Source organism: Tachysurus fulvidraco, chromosome 5 (genome assembly GCF_022655615.1).
Source record: "Tachysurus fulvidraco isolate hzauxx_2018 chromosome 5, HZAU_PFXX_2.0, whole genome shotgun sequence".
NCBI lineage: Eukaryota > Metazoa > Chordata > Actinopteri > Siluriformes > Bagridae > Tachysurus > Tachysurus fulvidraco.
This window is the reverse complement of record NC_062522.1, coordinates 18,176,185-18,199,641: the sequence shown is the minus strand read 5'-3', so window position 1 is coordinate 18,199,641 and position 23,457 is coordinate 18,176,185. Positions and strand designations below refer to the sequence as shown.

At 36.8% G+C, this 23,457-nt stretch overlaps 1 protein-coding gene across 2 annotated transcripts in view; it reads left to right on the top strand.

Annotated features, from left to right (window-relative positions):
- The window catches only part of tafa3a (TAFA chemokine like family member 3a), a 70,977-nt gene that overhangs the window by 32,864 nt on the left and 14,656 nt on the right, over positions 1 to 23,457 (top strand). For both annotated transcript variants that reach the window (XM_027146401.2, XM_027146400.2), the window contains exon 2: positions 15,509 to 15,621. In XM_027146401.2, the coding sequence (XP_027002202.1) occupies positions 15,510 to 15,621 (112 nt within the window). In that variant the 5' untranslated portion in view covers position 15,509. The remainder of the gene's footprint in view (positions 1 to 15,508; positions 15,622 to 23,457) is intronic.

Sequence of the window (23,457 nt, the reverse complement as noted above, 5' to 3'; positions counted from 1 at the left end):
AATGAGCTGGTGGAAATATGCTGAGGCAAAACTGTGAGTGCAGAAACAACGACAAAGTCTTTGTGAATACACAAGGGAGTCCCACACAACAGGATCATGAAGGAACTTGAAAAAAGCGAAAAAAGCTGGGCTGTCAGAAATTTGAAAAGGCTTTTGAATAGAAAAATGATTCTTTAATGCTTCTATCTGTCTCTTTCTTTTCTTCTTTTTTTTTTGTTGTCTGCCTCTTCTCTGTGACTTTCATGCTCTTACTTGATCTCTTTTTCCTTCTCCAGCTGTGTTTTTCTTCTAAAAGTGTATGCAGAAGGTTCTACATCGTTACTATTGAAACACAGAGCTATTCTTCACCCCAGTATCAGCACCACTGACTGGATGTGTTAAAATCTGTCATGTATGATTCTTTCTGTAACAGCTCATGAATAATACAAATACGGACAGTCTTTTGCTGTTAAAACTGCAAATTTAACGATCTTTGCCATAATATTAGTTTAAAAAGTTGTACAAATTAACACACAATAATTGCATATACAGTACTTCAACATAGAGACACAGAACGGAGGTTAGGCAACATCTCTTTTCCCTCTAAAGCAGATGGGAATTAAGAGTCTAACTGATTTTAGCAATGCTTTAGGTAGATAGAAGTAAACTTTTTGACATAGTCCTTACTCACTCCTAATACTATGGGTGTCTGCCTTCCTTTAGTTGTTTTCTTGAACATCTGGGTCATGCAGATGCTGGGACTGCACGGCATTTACCATTCTGCCTGTCTCAAGCTGTCAGCATGCCAACTTACAGACAGTACCATTTTCTATATATTCTGTAATTTTATTGCTCCATTCAGCACTAAAAACTGCCTTTGTATAACAGAAAGTTGGTAGTTATATGCTGGCTACCGAATTACTTAGCAGCTGTTAATTGAAACCATTTAGGCCATAAATAGGCTGTGAACAGTCTAGTGTATAAGCATAGTGAAGGCATTCTATAATGAAATAAAAAAAAAAAAAGGCATTTTTATTCTTCCAAAAATGATTGTCTAAAACAGGGATTCTTAATACCAGTCTTGTGCACCCTCTGGCCTGCACGGTTTGATTTTTTTTATTAGCTGTAATAAGCAATGCAGGTTTTGCAGCTCTATGGCAGGAGCAATTCCACTACTTCAGTATTACCCCAAAAATTCCAATTACAGAAGTGGATTAAGTTCCCGTGAAGGTGGAAGGAATGTGAGACAAGGAGAACTGAATCTCGCTTATTATTTTTTCTACCTTTTGGTTGCATCTGGAATTCTAAATGAAATGAGTGTTTGGCAGGACTTGATGGCGGCTGTGCCCAACACATCACGCATTGCTTGCTTTTTCTTTATTTGTTTTTTTTTTTTAAATTAGAGAAACTTCATTTTCATTACATTTTGAATCACAGGGTAGTGCTGAATATTCTCTATTCAAGAGCACTCATTAAGCATGATGCATAACAAAGACAAAATCGCAAATATTACAGTGAAATTATAGTATGTACAGTATAATACTAATCCATGTCTGCTTGCCTAAACACAAATGTGTGCTATTTGGGTTCCGAAATTCAATTTTTCCTGTTTAGTGATACATGTATTACATAGATTTTATTAAAAATACGTACAATTTAGCAAAGTATCAACAACAAGATATTAAGATAGGTAAATACATAAATGAATCTAAAACAAGCTTGTAATAAAGTGGTGGCTCAAGTGGTTAAAGTTCAAGCCCCAGTGCTGCCAAGCTGCTACGGTTGGGCATTTGAGTAAAAAACCCTGCTCCAGAGGTGCTGTATCATAGCTGTCCCTGCGCTCTGACCCCAACCTCCTCAGTTAGGATATGCAAAGAAAAGAATTTCACTTTCTGAAATGTACATGTGGTGATAATGAAGGCGTCTATACATTACTTTCATTTAATTTCATAAAGATGGTACTGATTTATTTTGTTTTAGATAGCAACACAACTTTCTCATCTTGTAATCTATGTGATATCTTTTTAACAAAGTTTTTTATTGCATTAGAGCTGTTAAGTGTCTATTTAAATATTAAGTAGTTTGGCCAAACATCTGTATGCATTTTGGATTTGCTTCTACATAGATTTCTTTATCCCACTGTCCAGAACTATGCTAGAAGGTGGATTGGTGATTGGTAAACTGAAATAAACTGTCTTGGCATCATCCCCCACTATGTACTATGTGCCCCATCCTTCCTGATAAGGATAAAGAGATTACTGAAGATGAAATATTCCATCTTGTAATATGTATTTTGCCCTTGCCTACCGAATTAATTAAAATTCCCACCACCTAAGACTAAATAATGCCATTCATTCTGATTTATCATTTATTATTTTTAGACGGCCCTAATTACCAGCAAGAAATCTAATTAGACAAGATATTATTGAGAAGAAATCATCTTCTCAGATAAGATCACAGTTGTTTTGCTTCACATGTACAGATATCAAAATACAAATATAAAATGAAATTATTTAAATAAATGTGTCTGTATAAATGAAAATAAGTTTCATAGAACATGTAAATCTAAATACATTGAACATGTAATTCTAAATAACTGCAAACAGTTTTTTTAACAAGGAGAAAAAGAAAACAAAAAAGCATAACACTCCAAGAATAATCGTGTTTTGTTATAGATGGTTTTACACCTGTGATTAAAAAGCCTTAGTAATTACAATCATACTAATATTCCCAGTTTTGCAGTAACATTTTGTTTGGTTGCTAAGGATTTTTGTTTTTTTTAGAGCTTTGAGTCTGCTTTGAGGCAATAGTGAAAAAAAAAGTGCATCTGCATAAATGGAAGATTAATTTGCTATTTTTGGCTGTGTGCTTCTGCTTAACTCACAGTTTGGTAATTTGGAGAGTGTGTTTCTGTGAGCTGTAAGTGAATTAGTGTTTGTAGTCAAACTTCAGAAGCACCCATGGACTCGTGTGCTAAAAGGAGGCTTTACAGCTTTGGAATTCAAGATTCTGGAATTGTAATGACTGAAATTAAGGCCCAAAATTGCTTGGAAAATTAGCTTGTCCAAACATGCAGAGAAACTCAATTACATATCCAATTAACGTCGGCCGCATCTCACCAGAGCAAGAGCTGTAACAATTTTCATTAGTCGATCTCCAAAAGGAATATTATGTTTGAATAATCAGCCAGGTTGGCCAGGCATGGAGTGCAAATGAGGGTCCCTTGAAAGACTTTCTAAATGGTTGGAAAGCATCTTATCTAAGCTTGCTTGCTGAAGTACAGACCGCTGTTTTGCATGTGATTGATGTGGACAGTGCAAGACTGGATGACATAATGACAGTGGTATTTGTAGACAGGTGGCACCATGTAGTTCGCCATTCTGCAAGCACACAGCCTAATTCGGCAGACTGTAAAAGCAAAACAAGTACATGAAAAAAAAATCTTCTTGCAGTGAGCCAGGCATATGTGTGCTGTGACTTGCTGATCCCAATAGTCCAATCATTTCTAGTGGCAGTTTGCCCAAATGTTGTGGCTGTGGTAACCATTTTCCTTCTCCCTTTTTTTAGTATCCCACCCCATGTGCTTATTCATCATTTGGCCTTTCTTCTGTATAAAACACTGTCATTTGAAAACACACTGGATTTGAGGATTATGAGCACTTTGTCTGCATTTCACTGTCTCTCTTTCCATCAGTCTCTTTTTCTTTCATTGTTCCCCCTCTTTATGAGGTGCTGCTACTAGTCAATAATGGATGAGAGTGTGCTCAGTGCCCCCTGACAGTAGGGCAGCAAACAGAATAGGGAACCCTGTCTGCCTATACTGTGAATAGGCAGAAGGCCAAGGGCCGTGCTCACTACCAAGTGGTATTTCAAGAGCAGGTTAGCTTTTTAGTCCTTGCTTGCTAGGACTGATACTGTCAAACGGAGTAGTAAATCAAGACGAGCATTTCGTGTTAAATTCACCAATCTTCGAGGCTTTACATCATGAACAGAATGTAGGATATATATAAAGCATGAATGATATATATAATGTATACAGGAACAGTCTAGATGGTCATTGAGATGCTGGCAAGATCACTTATATTTTCATATTTTCATATTTTATATAGTTTCTTTTTATTTAGTTTATACTTTTTTTTATTTATCTACCTCCTTTTGGTTATATTTTTAGCCCAAATTGCATTCCATATGTTTGAAAGCAAAAAGCATTTCACTGCATGTCGTACTCTGTATGTATGTATGTGTATGTGACAAATAAAATTTGATTTGATTTGATTTGAATATCAGGTTTCTGACTATTACAGTGTCACCAGAACTCATGCTGATATCACAAACTCAGGTTGGAAACGTTTACGTTTTTTCCCCCATGCCTGTACAACCTCTTCATTCTTGTGCTGTGTATGCAGAATTTCTTTCAAGGCTTAGATATTGGCAGGGGGAAATTATTGCATGGAATAAGGATATGTCTTCAAAAGGGGTTTATTTGTACTTTACTAGAACTTATCTGTGTCAGCAGTTTTAAGTCTTCATGACAGGCTTCTGTTAATTAAAAATACACACCAATTTTAAGGCATATGAAGGCTGTGAATTTTTTTTCAGTGTATTTAGAAAGCGCTTGTCTCAGACAATACTGAAGTGCTCAGCTGAGCTGTGAAACCATGCAGACCAGCTGTGTAGTACATGGCATATCGATGTTAAAAAATAAGAATCCTTGCCATCCTTAGCTCCCAGTAAAAGCATGTCCTTGGGGACTGACAGCCGCTGTCACTGTATGGCACAGCTGGAGCTAAAATCCTTAAGGGATTCCAAAAGGGTTTGACAGCTAGTGTGTGGAAGTTAATTTAATGCCAGCATAACCATAAAAAAACCCACAAGTCTTTGTGTTTAAATATTATGAGCGTTTCATGTGTCTACTAAGATATTTTCTGAGGAAAAATAAGAAAAGAATAAGACAAAGTAAAACATAGTAAGCAGTGGTGTTTTAAAACTAAACCCTGTGTGGATTTGTGGTTAATATATTAGCTGGTCTACTTTTGAGTTTCGACACTGGAGACAATACTATTTTGGTTTGATTGAATGAGTCTTTCAGCTCTTGGAAAGCTCAATTAATCACTAAAGACTGTTTTCCCACCAGCCACTGTTAATGCATAGACTATGTGACTCAGAGAAACAGCTATGAGCAGCTGACGTGTAACGGTGGAACAGCATGCATATTCTGCCCTGATACTATTTCCTCACTTCCGAGATTAAATCTAATCGTAGCATAAAATTTTTCAGCAAAGGTTAAGGTCGCAGAAAATGGCTTTTAGCAAGACGCAAGTCTTATGTGTTTCTGGCATTAACACCTAAGCAGATTTAAGTTATTTAATTTAAGTTAAAGCAGCTGTCTGGCTCACCTCGAAAGCATTTAGCATAAGGATCGTGACTCTGAATGACAGCCAACCATTTCCCTGCTCTGAACAGCACTTCCCTGTCTATCCTATGATCGCAAAAAAGACCTGCATCAGAAGTAACTTTGGCTGCTCGAGGCTTCCATAGCATGTATTTGAAGTGAAGCAAGACATTCATCTGGCTTAAAAGGAGCTGGTTTGAAGCAATGTTGAAGGTTATTCTTTTATGGTGTGATGGGGGAATATAGTGCCTGTGCTTTCTTGATGTGCTCTAGACATACAAACTTTTGTTGTTTTTAAAACAACAATAAAGATCTATTCTATTCAATTATATGCAGGGCAGTTTGTCAGGCATCTTAAATGAAAGAAAAAATTCAACTATTATGACTGTTACTTATATTGCAAAAATATCAGGGTTGTTGTTTATGTCTACATAAACAACAAAAGAGTGATGAGTAGAAGTAGAAGTATCCAGGTCAATGGGAAATACTTGGGTAATTAAACTTTGTACTTTATTTGGAGCTACAGTATATTCACTTAGGGTTATTAAAGTTAAATATACAATAGGTACTCTTAATTTAATTACATTTTCTAAAAAAAACCCCATATGTTTATACTTTTCAATTATTTATTACAGAATTAAAATTTTTCAAAGGTTTCTCGTTTTCTCCTTTAGCCAGTGACTGTATGCATGCACAAAAAACACTCACTGAACTCATTGACAGTCTATTTTATAATATATACAACAGTATTACTATATTATACAACGGTTTGTTCTGGTCCTCTAATTTGTTTGCTCGAGCAGCGTTCCACTGCAGTTATTACAGTAGTGTTAGTAATATCATCTGCAGCCATGGCAAAATATACTTTTTAGGAATATAACTTTTGACTTAAAATATGAACGCAGCTTAGACGAAGATGAAAAGAAAGAAGGAATGGCAATTTTACCAGAATCGCTTTTAACAGGAACGAACAAATTATGAGCTGGCTTTTTTCACTAATTTAACAAAAATTAACAATTTGGACCTTTTTGTATGTAAGATGTCACATACTCTTTAAAATGTCTTCCTTATAGAATTAAAGCAAGATTGTACTCATAATCAGGTGGTTATTTTCATTTCTGTGATTAACTAAGGTGCTTTTCCTGCAGGGTTTTACTTACAGCCAAATCACGATATTGCTTAACTAAACCGGGATACTATACATAGAATGATCTGTAACACCCTCTAGAAAAATCAGAGGAGAAAAAACTAATGATATAGGAATAGATTCATATTGTATGTCCCTAAGAATTATTTACTTTTTTTCAAAGTGCAGGAAGAAAACATCTTTTAAAAATAATACATCACAACAAATAAGTGTTTCAGTAGGAAACAGATTGTGCCATTTGTTTTGGCTTGCTGGAGATGTTATCAGTATGTAAAACAGTCAGAATAGTTGATAATGAAGACCAGCATTGCCTAATCACAGCTTTAGATCAATCTAGACTTATCCAATCCCATTCCCGTAGATTTATCCAATCCCATTCCTATTGATTCCTCAGTTTTCAATTTTACCATGAGCTGTTCAACATTAAGAGAAAGTGTATTTTTAAAAAGGCAAAAACAGCTGCAGAAATTTGGGCCAAGCTAGACACCCAGAAGCCAGAGTAAATCTTGAAGATCCACTTAGGGTGTCTTTGATTATATTAGAGCTTCCTGAGTACTCTCATCCTTTCAATTTAAGTCAGACTTTCTGCACATTCCTCGGTGTATTCCTCTAACTGAGTGAAATCTCAGGCCCAGACTGGCTTTACAGATGAGCCATTGTGCTGCTGAGAATGAAAAACTGCCATTGTATTGAACAACAATCATACATTTTTAAGAACAAATTACAAGCAGCATTTGTGCAGGGCAGCTTCTGCGTACTGGATGCTTTTTAGCAACTGACCATTCCCTTTTTGAGTGTTCAGAAAATGGAACGAAATTGCAAATTGAGTTTAATTTGAGCCTGTGATGTCTACTCATGCTTGAATCTCTGTATTCATTTTTATGTAATACCTGCATTGCTGTTTTTTTGTTTTGACATTTCATTAGTCCAGACAAACTATGCTCTTTTCCTTGTGCTTATGTTTGAACCCCAACCGCTGCTTAAGCTTTATTCCTCTAGACAAACACTGATAGCACGGATTGAGTCTGCATAAAAAAACACACCTGGAGAGAACGAAGTGAGCCGTGAAGTGTGTGTGTGAGTGCGTGTGAACGAGTCGGTGTGCAATGTGTGTAGGTGGTATGTGATGACTCCGGATGAGATGTACACTGACAGGTCCGGCTGTGTAAGTTTGGTTCATGCTGATGAGTTGGCAAATTCAAGGTCTGCTCTGAGTTACTTTCAGTGTTTATAGACACATGAACCAATAACTCTGAAGGTGTTGCTGAAGGCTTCCTAAGGTTCATCTTACAGCTTAATCTGCATTAGGTGGAAGATGAACTCACCTCCGCATGTCTTTAGGAAAATATATTGAATTAAACCAGCAATATCCTTGTTGACGATATATGGCATGTTTATTGCAGATCTTTTAGAGATTCCTTGACGTTTCATTGTTGCCACTGAAGGTAAACGTCCTTAAAGTTTGCTTTGGCCACAATTCTGCAGATATAATGCTTTCTGCTTTGCATATTATGCCGCTGGCAACCAAATGCAATCTTGTAGAATTCAAATGTTCACTTAGTGAAGCTGTCGCTTGAGTTATTTTTGTAACATATCTCTTATTGCAAATGCTAAATGCAGCATACGTATGTCATTCAGGCAAGCAATAGGAAATAGGTGTCTTCTGAGTCCAGCTCAAATGAAACTTGAACTGCTTGCCAAAACCTCCACTAGACAAGGGATTGATGAAAAGTCATTTAGAATGATACTGGACAATATTGGTCAAACGTTTTCTTTGAAGTGTTCAACATTGTCACTGTCATATAGACAGGTCTTTTGTAAGTCTGACAGGTTGACCATATGCTGCATTATTGATTCCTGGAAAACCTTGGCGTTCTTATGTTGCACTTAGGATGACGTTATTGAGTGACAGATTTGTGTATCTCCATGGAAGTTGCATTTAGAAGTCTGATTGCTTCATTTTTAAAAGCATCAGCCCAAAGACAAAATTCTTTGTATTCAAAAATGCCAAGCCTGTCTTGCATAAATGCTGTGAAGTATGTGTATAAAAGAGCTGGCTGAAAAAAAAAACTCCTTTCTTCTACTCCAAGCTTTTGCTTGTCAGTGTCAATCAACACTCATGCTGTGGACTTTAAGGTCTACCTCAGGCATGTATGTGTTTGAATGGCCTCTGTTCTTCTTCTGTCACACCATTTATCCATCCTACTTCATTCCCTCCCTCACTCGCTCCCTCCCTTCCACTGTCTATACTTCCATCTCTTTCTTTTTTGCTCTTTCTCTATAGTTTTTTTTTTGTTCAAGTTTTTTTCTTTAATCTCTTCTTTCACCCTCAAGCTTTATTCCCTACTTTATGGAACAGATGTCTGGATCTGAATTTGCACTGGCACACTTGCATGTCCGGTTCCTCCGAGAGCCCGAGTGAGGCAAATCTTTATACACCTCTCTTCTTCTGCTTCACCCACTCAAACACATCCACACACACACATCCACATCCGCAGGAAATCAAACAGTGCTGGATAGCCTCTGTGATGCCACATCTTTGAGACTGAAAACACCAGAGAGCTGCCTCCATTCTCAAGGGCTGAGAAATAGAGCGAGAAAGAAAGAGGGTGGATGAACGTGGAAAAGGAAAGAGAGAGGAGTGAGGTTTGATGAGAGAAATAGAAATAAATATGTCAGACATCTTGCCATCTGTACAGGGGCACTCCAATGGGACTAATTAGGCAGCTGAGGCAGGTTGAGGAGCTCGTTTGAAAATGGTGCACTCTTCCGGGGAAACCAGGAGGTGCAAAAGGAGTCTCCACTCATCACTGACTCACTCCTACATGTTTAGGCGGATTGAATCCCCTTTTGCTCCTAACGCCTGTTCGTCGGCTGTGAAGCCTCTCGAATTGATATTTTTGTCTAAGGCAGATAGATCCATGATATTCTTTTTATATCTGTTATTTTAGTTACTGAAACACAAACTGTTCAGGAGAAGTTATTTTATATCTTTGGTCCTTGATTTACGTCTTCTGTTTTGTGCAAAGTACTAAATAGCATAATGAGAGTTTAATTGATTTTTAAAATATTGATGCATTTTATCCTTGCCTCACCATCAGTCAATGATCAGAATGATTTATACCACTCACTTTTTTCTGAATTGTATTTCAACTAGAGTTGTGAGATATGAGATGACTACTGATCAAAAACCGAAACGTCCTCACTGAACTCACTGGCAGGTTGTCAAGGCTATTTTCTATGAGTATAAAGAAAGGCCTGGGATGCACTTATAGTTTCATTTTAATTCAAATCTACCTCATTAGTCAGAACACTATGTACCTAAAATGTTTGTATGTTTAGTACCAGTCTTTGTAGCATTGCCTTTTATAACCCTGTCCGCTCATCACAGCAATTCAGATGAGCGAATGCACATAGCGATGCATGGCCTGGCCTCAGGGTTATGTCAAACGCTACATAACGAGCTGCTTAACATGAAAACACTAAAACATCATGACTGGTTTGTTTCACCCTGAAACCAAAATATGGCAGTAATGCTACTGTACGTTATTCCTCAAACTACTGGAAAATGGCTTTCTGGCTCAACTTTGCTTACATCTTCTTTAAAAAATAGGTGCAGGTCACTTGTGCTGGACCACATGTTATGTCTTTAGATATATTCACTGTTGAGTTAAGTTATAAAAATATATTTAAATGATGTATCTGACCTACAAACCTTTATGCACAGCAGCTCTACATTTCAACATCAGAAAGAAAAAAGTAGTGGGGAAAAAAGTCAGATTAGTCAGTCAACATATGAATGATTGACAACTGAGAGTTGAGTATGTGTTTTGAATTCTCCACTTGATGTGGCGACCTTGTTTTGTGTCAATGTACAGTGTTATATTTTCATCTTCTATTTTCACGTGGTTTAATTGAATTAAATGTATTTACCATTTAATTTATAGACAGTTTTTTTTATTTTGGCCACCTGTCAGTTCTCACCCAACAGCAAGTTCTCTTCTGTCATAAGACATGTACTAACCTGGAAGTCTGAATTTTAATGTGCTTCCTCTGAGAAATGTGAAATCAACAAATGAATCTTTTCCTAACTGGTTCTCATGTTGCATCACAGGGCAGCATATTACACTCAGTGGAAAGTGTTATTAGCCCTCTTAAGCACACAAACATTAGCATTGGATAGTGTCATTGTACTGTAACTGATACTGAAAAGAGAATATTCTGATTGTCTGAAGGGGCTTTTTACACCTGGTCACTTCATGCATTTTCTGTGATCCAATAGCTATCCGGTCGTAAGAAGACCAGGTGTAAATGCCCTCCGAAACGTTTTCGAGACGGATATAAATCCGTTCGTTCAAACCACTTCAGGAGGTGGTCTGGGACACATTTCAGATGAAACTGGACAGGTGTAAATGAATGTGGTACAGTAGTTCAAGCTACATACGTCAGCGCCACATACTCCTCACAAACGGAAGTACGTCACTCGTATTTTAACTCAATTAAACCGGAAATGAGGTAAAATATATTTGCATTTTGGGCGGGAGTAGAAAGATCGGATTGATATCCGATTCGCCAAGACGCATTTATGTGGCCTAATGTAAATGGAACAGATTTAACAGAGAAAACACATGAAGTGACCAGGTGTGAAAAGGCCCTGAGTATCCAAGATTTTTTTTTTTCTGTTGTGGAAAAGTGAATTAGTGAATCAAGTGAATCACTTGAATTAGTGACATTGCAAGCGAATGATTATTCATTTAACAAAAAAACACTGAATAAATCCTGTATCTTTTGCCAGTGAAGACACATATGTACTTGCATTCTGTGATGGGGTACAGTACGCAGTTACATCAAAGATGGCTGGCTGAGAATCTACAGAAATATGCTTGATTTAGCAGAAATTGATTTTGAGATATTGGCTAATTTTGCCACCACACATGACAAGTGTGGTATCACACTTTTCTGTAGAGCCTATGCTACGATATTGTTTTTGTCAATAAAATTTACCAATGTTTCTTTGGATAGTAATGAACCAAACACACACATTACAGTGCATTTTTAAATTAGTTCAAAAGCTGAATGAGTTAGATCAAGGCCTCTATGAATAAAACCTGTCTTTATGAGTTTGTAATAAGCAAATTTTTAAACATTACAGCCAGACTTTTCTTCATTGCAGCCAGTTCTTTGCAGCCAAAGAACTCTATTCATTTAATTAGTTTTCATTAATGATTGCAAATTTTAAGGTTTTGACAGAGCTGGAAGTAATAGAAATGTAAGATGAGAAACAAATGATATTGTGAATTGAGTAATAAAGAGAAAAGTGATTTAATTTAATCCAGAGACCATTTGATTAAAGCAAGCTGAACTAAATTGAACACTTTATCATGCACGCTCTGTTTATTGATTTTTCTAGACTTGCCATTCATCTCATGCATTTGTAATTATATTTCAGAAGCAATACTTAATATCATTTGATGCACATTAATCCACAGATGAGAAAATCAATTAGATGGTGTCATACTAGACTCAAAAATGAGGTCATACTGTAGCATGAAGAGCATTGGGCGTACAGCTCGAAATGTACTTTTAGAAATGAAATTAAAAATGTTTTAAAGGTTACTCTAGTGTATATTTAAATAGAATTACTTGTATTACATGATATCAATAACCAATATGATTAGAAGATCGCTGTAGTTACATTCCTTTAAATGATGCTCTGACTGTGAACATACAGAAATTGAAAAGTACCCTTTTAGCTTGAAAAGGAAGATCAAGTGCAAAATGGTAGACCAAAAAAGTCTAGGGTTATCATCATCATCATCATCATCATCGTCATCATCATCACCACTATTACAACCTTATCCTCATTGACCTTGAAATCCCCTTTAAATTTAAGCGCTTGAAAGATTAGAGCTGCTTTGGTAAAACACATAATGATGGCAGTCTAGCAAAGACAGCCTCTTGACACTGCAGGATCACAGCTCACAGCCTGTTCCACACATGGGGTGGTTGAATGATATTAGTTAAGAATTAAAAAGGTTTTCACTTGTGATGAACGAGTACATGTTTTTATTGCGTGTGACTTGAAGAAGGCTGTCGAAATTCTAGAGTAGAATTTATTGTCTTTAGAATTCAATTATAGTACAAAGAGGTTGCTTTATCAAATGCTGTTCTTTTATGAACTGTAACACAGAGGATAGGAACAGAGGGCAATGTACAAATTCCATAACTGAATAAGTGGAGTATTTGCTCAAATTAGGAAGGGGAATCTGGGCTTTGAAGCCACAAAAGATGCAACCATGAAAAGCAGTTGAGGAAAAAATATTTACTATATATTTACTGCTTAGTAATTTTTTTAGGACTATGAATTTGTTTGAGGAAGATCCTGGTGTGGCTACTGATTTAACTGAGAATAAAATGATTAACAATGACAGTTTTTTTAATGAAATTTTCCAGATTTCTAGATGTGAATGCCTACCTAATATAGATTTTTTTTATAATAATAATAATAATAATAATAATAATAATAATAATAATAATAATAATAATAATAATATATTGTAACTGTAGTGTATATTATACAGTATATAATCTTTAACAGTTTAATAATTTCAATTCTGAATGTATTTATGCTATTAAAAATATAATTTACCTAATCTAATTTAATTTTTAATTTACTATCTTTAAAAAGTTTTTATTTATTTATTTATTTATTTATTTGTTTGTTTATTTTGAGTCATTTGAGCCAGGTAAAACGTTTTTATTTAGGCTGTCAATCAACAAAAAATATTTTTTCTTAAAATGAAACATTAAAATCACAGAATTAATATTGAATCAACACAATCAAGTATTTAAATTCTAGTACTTTTGTAAAATAGCATTTTGTAAGCTTGGAACACAAATTCTCTCCTGTGAAGAACAGATTTCCAGATTTAGGACTTTCAGATTAAAAGGCATATTTCTTGATTCTCTTCTATGTAAAATGTGAGTGGCAGGTTTCAACATTTAAACAAAGCATTAGTTACCTTCTCACTTACAGTTTTTGTTATTTGCCCCTGAGCACCACACTCCTGTAATATATTTTGGTGAGGTCCTGTAGAGATAGTATTAGTAGTGTGTTTTGCTTTGAGGTGATTTGACAAAGACAAATTCTTCTGTGGTAATTACATACGGCTTTGCAAACTGTGCAGATAACTTTTGTTTTCTACAAAGATCTATCAAGTGATCTTTTAAAGTGAAACATCCTTCCTAAAATTTTAAAAGGATGGTTCGGTTTGGAGGCACACACGTCAACGCAAGTCATAGGTAACTCGTCAGCTGTCACAGAAAGTAACAAAATGCTGTGTTCGATTTTAAATGAATTAATCACAAAAGTAAATTAACTAATTCAATTTGACAGCACTAGTTTTTATGCTGTGTTTTATATTTCTAAAAAAAATTTATGTTTTTTTTTGTTGGATTTAAAGGAGAACTTTTTTCAACCTTGTAACATTTTACTTCGTTGTGATAAAGAGACATGCAACAGACAACCTGTTAAATAGATGTGAATTTTTGTAACTCTGCAGATAACTATGAAGTTCAGCTGCCATCACTATGGCAACAAATGATTCTATCTTAAAATATATGCAGCACATTTTCTTACATGTGTTGCGCTGCATCTTTTTACCACTGTGTGTATTAATCTGACAGCTGCAAGTAATAAACAATCAATGAGAATTCAGAGCAGCATCCCAGACCACACTTTATGCTATCGATTGACTGGAGTTTTTAAATGTAAGATCTAAACATTACTCATTAAACACACCATATTATACAATAGCCCACTAGCTAAAACACTTTAATTACTAGCTAACGATACAATTGTCCCAGTGAGAATAAATCACCTGCTGGTTACAGTGTAGACTTCTTTCAGCTGGGGTGTGATGATGTTTGATGTGTCTGAGGTGGCGTACGTCGAATGCGTACAAATTTCCCACCAAGTTTGACCCGAGATCACTGACACACTAATAACTTTGAATAACTGTTTCAAGGGTTGTCGGGGTGACAAAACATCTGATTATGCAGCATTTCTTCTTCAGTTACCAACTAATCCTGGACATTTTATTAGTTCATATTTAAAGAAAATCAATCCTATGTACTGTAGCTTTACTATCAGCTAAAATATTCTGTAGCAAAACAGCACTATTCCTTTAGAAAGTGCTCGCTGCAAAAATCCCTTTATATACTCAAGAGTTTTTATTGTCCTGTCTTGCAAATAAACAGCTACTGTGAGGCCTCGCTCTTATTAAAAGACCAACATATCTCGTTCAGTGGATCAGGGAGTTCTTAATCACAACCATTTATTGCTTTAATAATTTAGACACCACAACATCCACAGACAAGAGCCAGTGAAACTTCAGAGCCTGCATTAGTGCTAAGCATATGCAGCAAATCCTCACAGGTCTCTGCCAAGGAAGGAAGAAGAGAGCTCTGTGCAAGAAACATATCTATGTGCTAATTTGATAAGATATGCTAACAAATTGCCTGAAAGGATGGCTGTGATTTTCAGATTATATTTTCCCCTTATGGGTAGAGCACAGTTTTGGCCAGGCAGTGAGATGAGCCTTTGATTGTTTCTGAGTCTCTCTGGTCCTATCAAGAAGATAGAGCAGGAATTAGTGTCCAGCACTGTGTGATATTGTATCAAGACCGCTGTGTTTGCCAGCCAAGAAGAGCCCATCAGAACAGGGAGGGATTGTGTCACTGACTACAACATTGAAGAATGGCTTACTGAGAGGTTGATATTTGAGAACACACAGTAAATAATTGATGGAATACTGTTAACACTGTACCAAACTGTCTAGTTTTTCTCAACTAGGTGATGCTCTGTATTCGTTAACTGTACCAGTGCGTGCATATGTATGTATTTGACCAATACGTTGCAATGAGCCATCTGTGTGTTTTTCTCTAACAGATTTAACTCCTTCTATATGTTTGTGTGTGTGTGTGTGTAGGATGCGGGAGAGGGAGCTGTGGTGCGTGGGCAAGAGAGTGCTGCTGCTTGGCGTCTGCCTGCTGTCTCTATGGGGGCAGCTGAGCCTGGCCTCCTCACACCGCAGCCACATTGGTGAGTCACACACATACTAATAATTCTCAATAACAGAAACACCACTTAATAACTCCGAGCTTAGTGATGAACTACTGAGCCACAGCTGAAGGGATGCTGGTTATGGACCTGGCCATCATGTGCTTGGAATGTCTTTTTACTGCTGCAAACTCACTCATTTAACCTCCACTTAACCTCTGTTTGCTATCAGACCTACAAAGAATGAACAAAAGATCCCACATCCCAGCGTAGTGAGTCAGATACAGTGGTACAGTGCTGCCTACTGCTAGTGTCAGGCCGGTGAACATTAACACTAGACACACACAAATACATCATCTCAGCATGCTGTTCTTCCAAAGTATTTAATTTGAATATTGCAGAAAGGTAATTTAAACATGTCGGACTATGGTGAATGTGACCATAAAGCAAAACACACAAGCAATATAATTCAGGAGTGCAAATAAAAAAAACCTCAATTTTCATATTCTATTTAATTTTCAGTCTTCTATTTGGCATTTTTGAGGATTTTATGAGAATTTCATCTGAATAAACATGATATTTCAAATCATAAAGGGCTGATTTAGGATATGGTGGAATTGTGAAGGCTAAAGAAGGGCTTATTGGCCCCAACTGTAAATCTCTTGTTTGCTGGAGAATAGGTACCAAAGGCATCAATGAGGTCCCACTGAATGAGTGAAGGAGGAGGAAAGAGAGAGAGAGAGGAGAGAGAGAGAGAGGAGAGAGAGAGAGAGAGAGAGAGAGAGAGAGAGAGAGAGAGAGAGAGAGAGAGCGAACAAGGGGGAGGAAGGAGGGGAGACCCCGGGCTAAAGGTGGAAGCTGTGATTTCACATCACAATAATGAGCTGCATCCACAGGGGCAAACAATGGCAGCGCAGAAGCCTGAAGTGGGAATATTATGACGAATTCAACCAAGGCCAACAAAGACATAGTGACAGCTTAACAATATACACAAATCCTCCATTGATTGGCTACATGAATTTTAGTGAAGACATGTTTTGTGATCACATGCCAGGAGCCTTTGCAAAGAGCCATTGGGGACAATGTGAAGAGGCAGCAGCAATTAATCTTGCCTTCCTGAGCCAAAGGGCAGCTCTAAATAAAATCACACAGCATTTCAGAAGCTGCGACAAAGATAGCAACAAGTTAAAGGGACCCCATCTTTCTCCCGGCAATGCTATATGTGTGGTGTTGGCAGTAAAGTCGGTGATTGATTATGGTGAGGATGCCCAATCACTCAGCTCTCACTGGGAAGAAGGAGCTGCTTTCCAAGCTGCCAGAGCTTCAGGGCTCCTGGCTAACACTGAGCTAATCACATATTTAGTCCCAGTGGTGTTTTGAGGTCACGCCAAGGTGTACCTGTAAACAGACCTCTTTAGCCCCACTGCCTAGAGATCTTGGGACCTGCTGCCATTCGGGCACTTTATACTCTCCCTGCAACCTTAAGAGATTACAGATCAACTTACTACCACTGTAGCAGTGCCAGGACTTGTTATCCAGCCATGACAGGAAAAAGGAGATATGGAGAGTTGTTGAATGTATAAACATCAAAAGACTTTTGGAGGTAAAAAGAAAGTCACACACACACACACGCACACACACACGCACACACACGCACACACACACGCACACACACACACATATATCTATATATACATTTCTTAAGAGGAACACCTACACACCTGCTTATGTGTGCATGTACATATCAAGTTTAGTTCCCTTCAAAACGTTTGTGTGCATGTACATATCATATTTAGTTCCCTTCAAAAAATGTGATCTCAGTGACTTTGACTGTGTGGTTTGCTACAGCATTGCTTGGTGGACTCCTGGGGTTTTCACAAACAACAATTTCTAGACTTTACACAGTATGGTGCAGAAACAAAAATCATCAAATGAGCATAAATTCTGAGAGGGGGGAACCTCAATGATGGGAGAGATCAGAGGAGAGGAAAGCCAACAGGAAGGTTATAATAACTCAAGTACACACTCTATACACACATGGTTAACAGAAAAGAATCCCAGAATGCACAATACTTCAAACCTTACAGAAACTGAACAGGTGAAATTTATCTTGGATAATCACATTGTTTTGGCCTTGGATTATATATATACAAGACAAAGAAGAAGCATGGTGGAACCATTAACGTTCCATTGAAGATACTGTAAATCTGTTGAGGAGTCATTCCAAAGTCTGTCACCAACTATAATTAAAGATGGATCTTCTAATGCAAACACAATACTGCAAAATTGGTGTACTTTTCTTACTGATGAGGCCATCAGCACAGACCATATTAATTATTACTGGTCTCTTGATATATTTGTCTTCTTACTTTGGACCAAAGAGCACAGAAACAAGCAGGAAATAATGACATCCAGACTCCTTCCAGGGTGTATCCTGCCTTGATGCCCGATGACGCCTGAGATAGCACAGGCTCCCTGTGACCCGAGAAGTTCAGATAAGCGGTAGAAAATGAATGAATTAATGAATGAATTAATGAATGAACGACATCCAGACTTCTGTCAAAAATCCTCCTGGGACTCATCAATAAAGATTATATGGATGTAAACCATAGTATTTCTCACATAACGACAGACATACAGAAGACTCTATACTAGCTATTTGTATACTCTATACAGGCTTTTTGGTCCTGGTAATTTTACAACCTTCCGAGTGGAAGTCCAACATCTTAACCACTGAGCTACCACTTTGTCTTCACTTATAATATACTAATCAAGCATTTTCTGAGGGGGATTGTAGAGTGAAATAAAACAGGCTTAAAAAACACTGTAGGCACTCATCTGATAAAACCTGACAGCTGCTGTCTTTACTGGAGACACAAACCTACAGCAGATACCCTTTATTAATTTGTGTACATGAGGAAATTTGTACCACTGGTAGTAGAAGCAGACAATGACATAATTGTTTATTGGACTAAATTTAATTTAAATTTAAATTTAATTTAAGGATTTCTCACATTGCTGTATTACTATTATGGTGCATTCCCAACTCTAAGCCCAAAAAGTTCATGTCATATGAATTTATTTATGGTCAAATTATGGTCTAGCAGTGAGCACCCATGCATACTGGGGAATACAGCATGCCTGGTTTGTATCTTTACTTGGGATTTACTTGCTATCTTACTTTGTCTAGCTCAAACAAGTCCTTCATTACAAGTGTCTCTCTCTCTCTCTCTCTCTCTCTCTCTCTCTCTCTCTATGCATGCATGCTACTATGCTACCTGTTAAATGTTGTTAGCTGATTTAAACTTAAAAGCACAAAAGTCTGTATTCTTCACTGATTGTTCATTTTCCACATAATAATCAAAATAACTGCTAACAGGAAAGGTACTTTAAATATAAATGGCAGCAACAGCTGCAGTGCTGTAATTATTAGTCCTTTTTTCGAGTATCAGCCTTCCCCTTTCTCTGTTTTTAATAATCACATTGCTATCTCTACAGGCAGCTCTTGTCTGGCTAACTCATCTGGCCTGTATGTGGTCTAATCATTCATCTGACCTACAGCTATTTCTCATTACTAACCTCTCATTATCACCCATTGAGACATGTGGCTGGATGGCCTGTGATGCAAAGCAGTGTTGTTTTCCTGTTTTGGATGTGAATAAATAGGGAACATAATGATTTTATGGATGAAAACTATAAGTAGCAAATGACAGTGACATGGTGTCTGTTACTGGGAGGAGTGAACAAATTTGCCTTCAGCAAACCTTTATAGTTCCTTAATACAAATTTTTACAGGGCTCAAATACTGTACATGGTCAGAGGGCACAAGGCTAAACCCATTCATTTGTCTTGTACTTTTCATATAATAGTAATATTGCAGTGAAAGTGTGCTCAGAGTAATGACTTTAGGGAAGATGAAAAAGCCGTTAATGTAAAATGGCATGTAAAAAGCATATTCATTTGGCTATTGCAAATCTTGTTTAATATATGAAACCAGCTATAACTGTGCCAAGGCTAGAGTAATAGGGGCTTTTATGCTCTTCTGGATAGTACATTACACTATTCGATTAATAATTCTGGCAAAAAAGTAAATATAATATGTGTAGTGAATACAGTATAATATAGTATTTAATATACAGCTCAACAATGCCTATCCTTAAAAGCCTGCAATAGGCTTACTGCTGTGTCCTTCTTGTTCTCTTTTTTTCTCCCTGTTTTAATGTGATGGTAAGATGCTCCCAGCTAGTCGTTTGAGCTCAGTGAAACAGAATGTTCTTGAAGTCGAGTGAAATAGAACGTTCTAAAATGAGGTCTATCAATCGTCTCTGTAGTCACTTCATTACATTCCCCAGTCTGATTCACTGCAGGAACGAACTGCTCAACATGGTATCCTGAGCACGCCTTAAAAGAAAAGGCAAGCAAGGTGGAACCATCTTGGCCATGAAATTTAACAGTCCTAAAACTGCTCATCTGCTGTCTACATTGCCCAAAATAGAGAGTTCTGCTGGCAATTTGGAGGAAATGTTATTCAAACATACACCTGTGTGGTGACTCCAAATGACAGAGGGCTAAATTGCTGTGGAATAATGTAATGAAAATAATGAAAAAATGAAATAGTCTGTGCTTGAAAGCAGTGAAGTGCTAACTTGGAGTGTGCAGTGATTATGTCTATTATGTCTATTAGAGAGGCAGCAGTATGTTAATGACTCTTGAACTGGGTTAATGTAATTTAAAATTCACACTTATTTCTGGCATATAATACTTTACTCACTAGGTCTTTCTTTACATTTCTTAAAGATTAGCTCAACCTTGACAATTACAGTGGCCAGTGAAAATTATGCATATACACATATATATGATGAATTAGATATAATTATAATTATATCACGATATAACTCATGATAAAAATAGCCCCCTTTGCCAATTCTAGGTTTTTATTAATCAGGGCCTAAATTACAATTGTCCTCACCAAATTTTATAAACAAAGAACTAACCTCACATAACCACAAAACAATAACAGATTTCAATATGTGGTCTTTTTTCCAGTATGTATTACAGTATTTTTTTCAGAAAGTAAATCTTTTAATTACATAGATTTATTATTCAGTATAATGTAGGCCTACCTTTAGTAAGAGTGACTTTGAGTCAGCATTTTCTGTAAGGGACTATGTCTGTGTTTTTGGCCCACTATTCTATACAACATTGCTTCAGTTTATTGATGTTTGAGGGCATTTGTTTATGCACAGCTCATTTAACACCACAGAATCTCAATTGGGTTGAGGTCTTGCCATTCCAACACCTTGATATTTTTCTTCTTTATTCAAATCTTCTTTATTGATTTGGTAATGTGCTTGGTATCATTTTCCTGTTGCATGAACCAATTTCAGCCCTGCTTAAGCTGTTTGAGAGATGACTTTACATTTGTCTCAAGAATATTCTGATATAAAGTGGAGTTTATCATTGTCTCAGTGACGGCAAGTTTCCCAGGTTTTGTGGCTGCAAAACAATCCCAGATCATCACGCCTCCACCACCATGCTTGACAGTTGGTTTGAGGTGTTTGAGGTGATATGCTGTATTTGTTTTTTGCCAAACATGGTGATGTGCAAGATGACCAAATTCCTCCACCTTGGTCTCATCATTCCAAAGGATATTTTTTCTGGAACTTTTGTGTTTATTTCAGATGCAATTTTGCAAACCTAAGTCTAGTGTTTATATCTGTTCTAGAAAGAAGGGGCTTATTCCTATCCACCCTTCCATAAAAGCCATATTTGTTCAGTCTTTTTCTGATTATGAACATAAACATTTAACCTGCTTATAGTCACCTATATGTCACATGATGTAGCTCTTATGTCTGGGTGAACTCCAACCTAATTTGCTAGGAACCCCATTCCTGGAAAGACAAATGCCGTAAAGGCCCTTGATATATAAACAACCGTTCTTACTGTAGAATGGTGAATTTCAAAGTGTTTGTTTATAACCCTTCCCAGATAAGCAACTCTGAGGTCATTGCTGATGTCCTTAATTCTTGGCATGATATAGACTCACAAATGAGTGATACAGAACACCAAACTGCCATAAGTTCCACTTTTATAAAGGTAGCCTCCCTTCTTGGTGATGAACTAATCTTGTGCATTTTATTAATAACACCTATCTGTTAATTATACTCAAAGATGTTAGAAAGGTGTTTTTGTTTGTTCTCACCTAGTTTATGAGTGTTGCATTACAATTTGACTACAATTGTGATTTTTTTTTTTGTTATCTGAGGTTATTTGTTTCTTTACAGAATTTGGCTAGGGCCACAAAATTTAATTTAGACCCGGCAGTTGAAGAAGGATGTACTTTCTTTTCCCATGGCTGTTAAATAAGAAGTAATGGCTTGAGGTTTTCCAGTTTCCTGACAATTTCAAAAAAATGTGTAGTATGTGAATTGACTATTCTAACTGACCTCGGGTATGAATGAGTGGGCAATTATGCATGTACATGGTGATCTGCGATGGACTGTTGGGCCATTCAGGGTGTATTCCAGCCTCAAACATAATGTTCACAGGATAGGCTCTGGATCTACCATGGCCCTAGGCAGAATAAAATAGTTACTGAAGATGAATGAAAGGGTGAATAAAAGCTCTTGTGGTGAAGCAACTCAAATGTTACCATTCTTAAATAAAATATTAAGGGCATGGGTGGCATCAAAAAATCTCCAAACCCTTTGCCAGCTTGACTTAATTTCAGAGTTCCTGATATTGTGCTTGAGCATTACATTGTAGTGCCTTTTTCTTTGTTACTTGTTGATTCCTCACCTCTTTGCCAATACACCATTTCTTACAAGATTATCTGACCTGATTACCATACCACCAGCATCTGATTTGAGATGTAACTGGCATGTTAGGCATAAGATTGCAAGGGAAGCTGATAGGTGTTTTTTTTTTTTTTTTTTTTTTTTTTTTTTTTTTTTACAGACGTTGTATGCCTGATGACATCTCAGCTGTCAATCATGCTAGGAAGAGGCTTGGAGGACAGGGTGTATGTGTGTGTGCATGTTTGTGTATGAGAGATGTAAAACACTACTGACACTTCGAGGGTGGGAACGACTTGCTATTTAGAGCAAACATGACTGGCATATCAACTCAAGCCGCGTGCATATGTGTGAGGGGTGGCAGCGTGCGATGGGAGTGCAGAACTCTCCATACCCCCAGCTTTATTTTACTCTCTGCCTGATGGTATACATTTACCTAAACAGATGCTCTATTAGTTTAAATACATAAGTAGTTTGAAATAATGCTATATAAAGTTGTGTATATGATTTTAAAAACATCATTTGTACATGCTATATTTCATGGTGCTGTTTTTAAGTTTGTTTTTTAGAATCCTCCTTAAGCATAACTAGAGCTATGACCTACTTGATTTACAGTTGGACATTAATATTGATCATGTTCATTTAATAGGCAAATTTGATAGACTTGTCACTTCATATGGATAGGTTCTTACTTAATTTAGGTCTTACTTGATTGACTGACTTAGGGTCAAATGAAACTTTATGAGTCACAAGGAATGCAAAATGGTGCAGTAGGGTTTTGTCTCCAAATTGAAACTAAAATCATAATTACTATAATCTAACCCCCACTGGTCATACTTGACAAAGAGCTGCTTGGACATGTACTGTAGATTCCAAACACAGTGTTGCTTTCAACACCCAATTATATATAGCCATTTGGTCTGATTCAGCAGTAAAAAAAACTGCATGTTTTAAAAGACATATTATTCCTGAAGGATTGATGGTCAGTATGATATACTGGCCAAATCTGATTATTATTAGTACTGTATATACTAAGACATATTCTAAGCCAGTGTGAATCTGATAAACCAGTACACATTTTCAA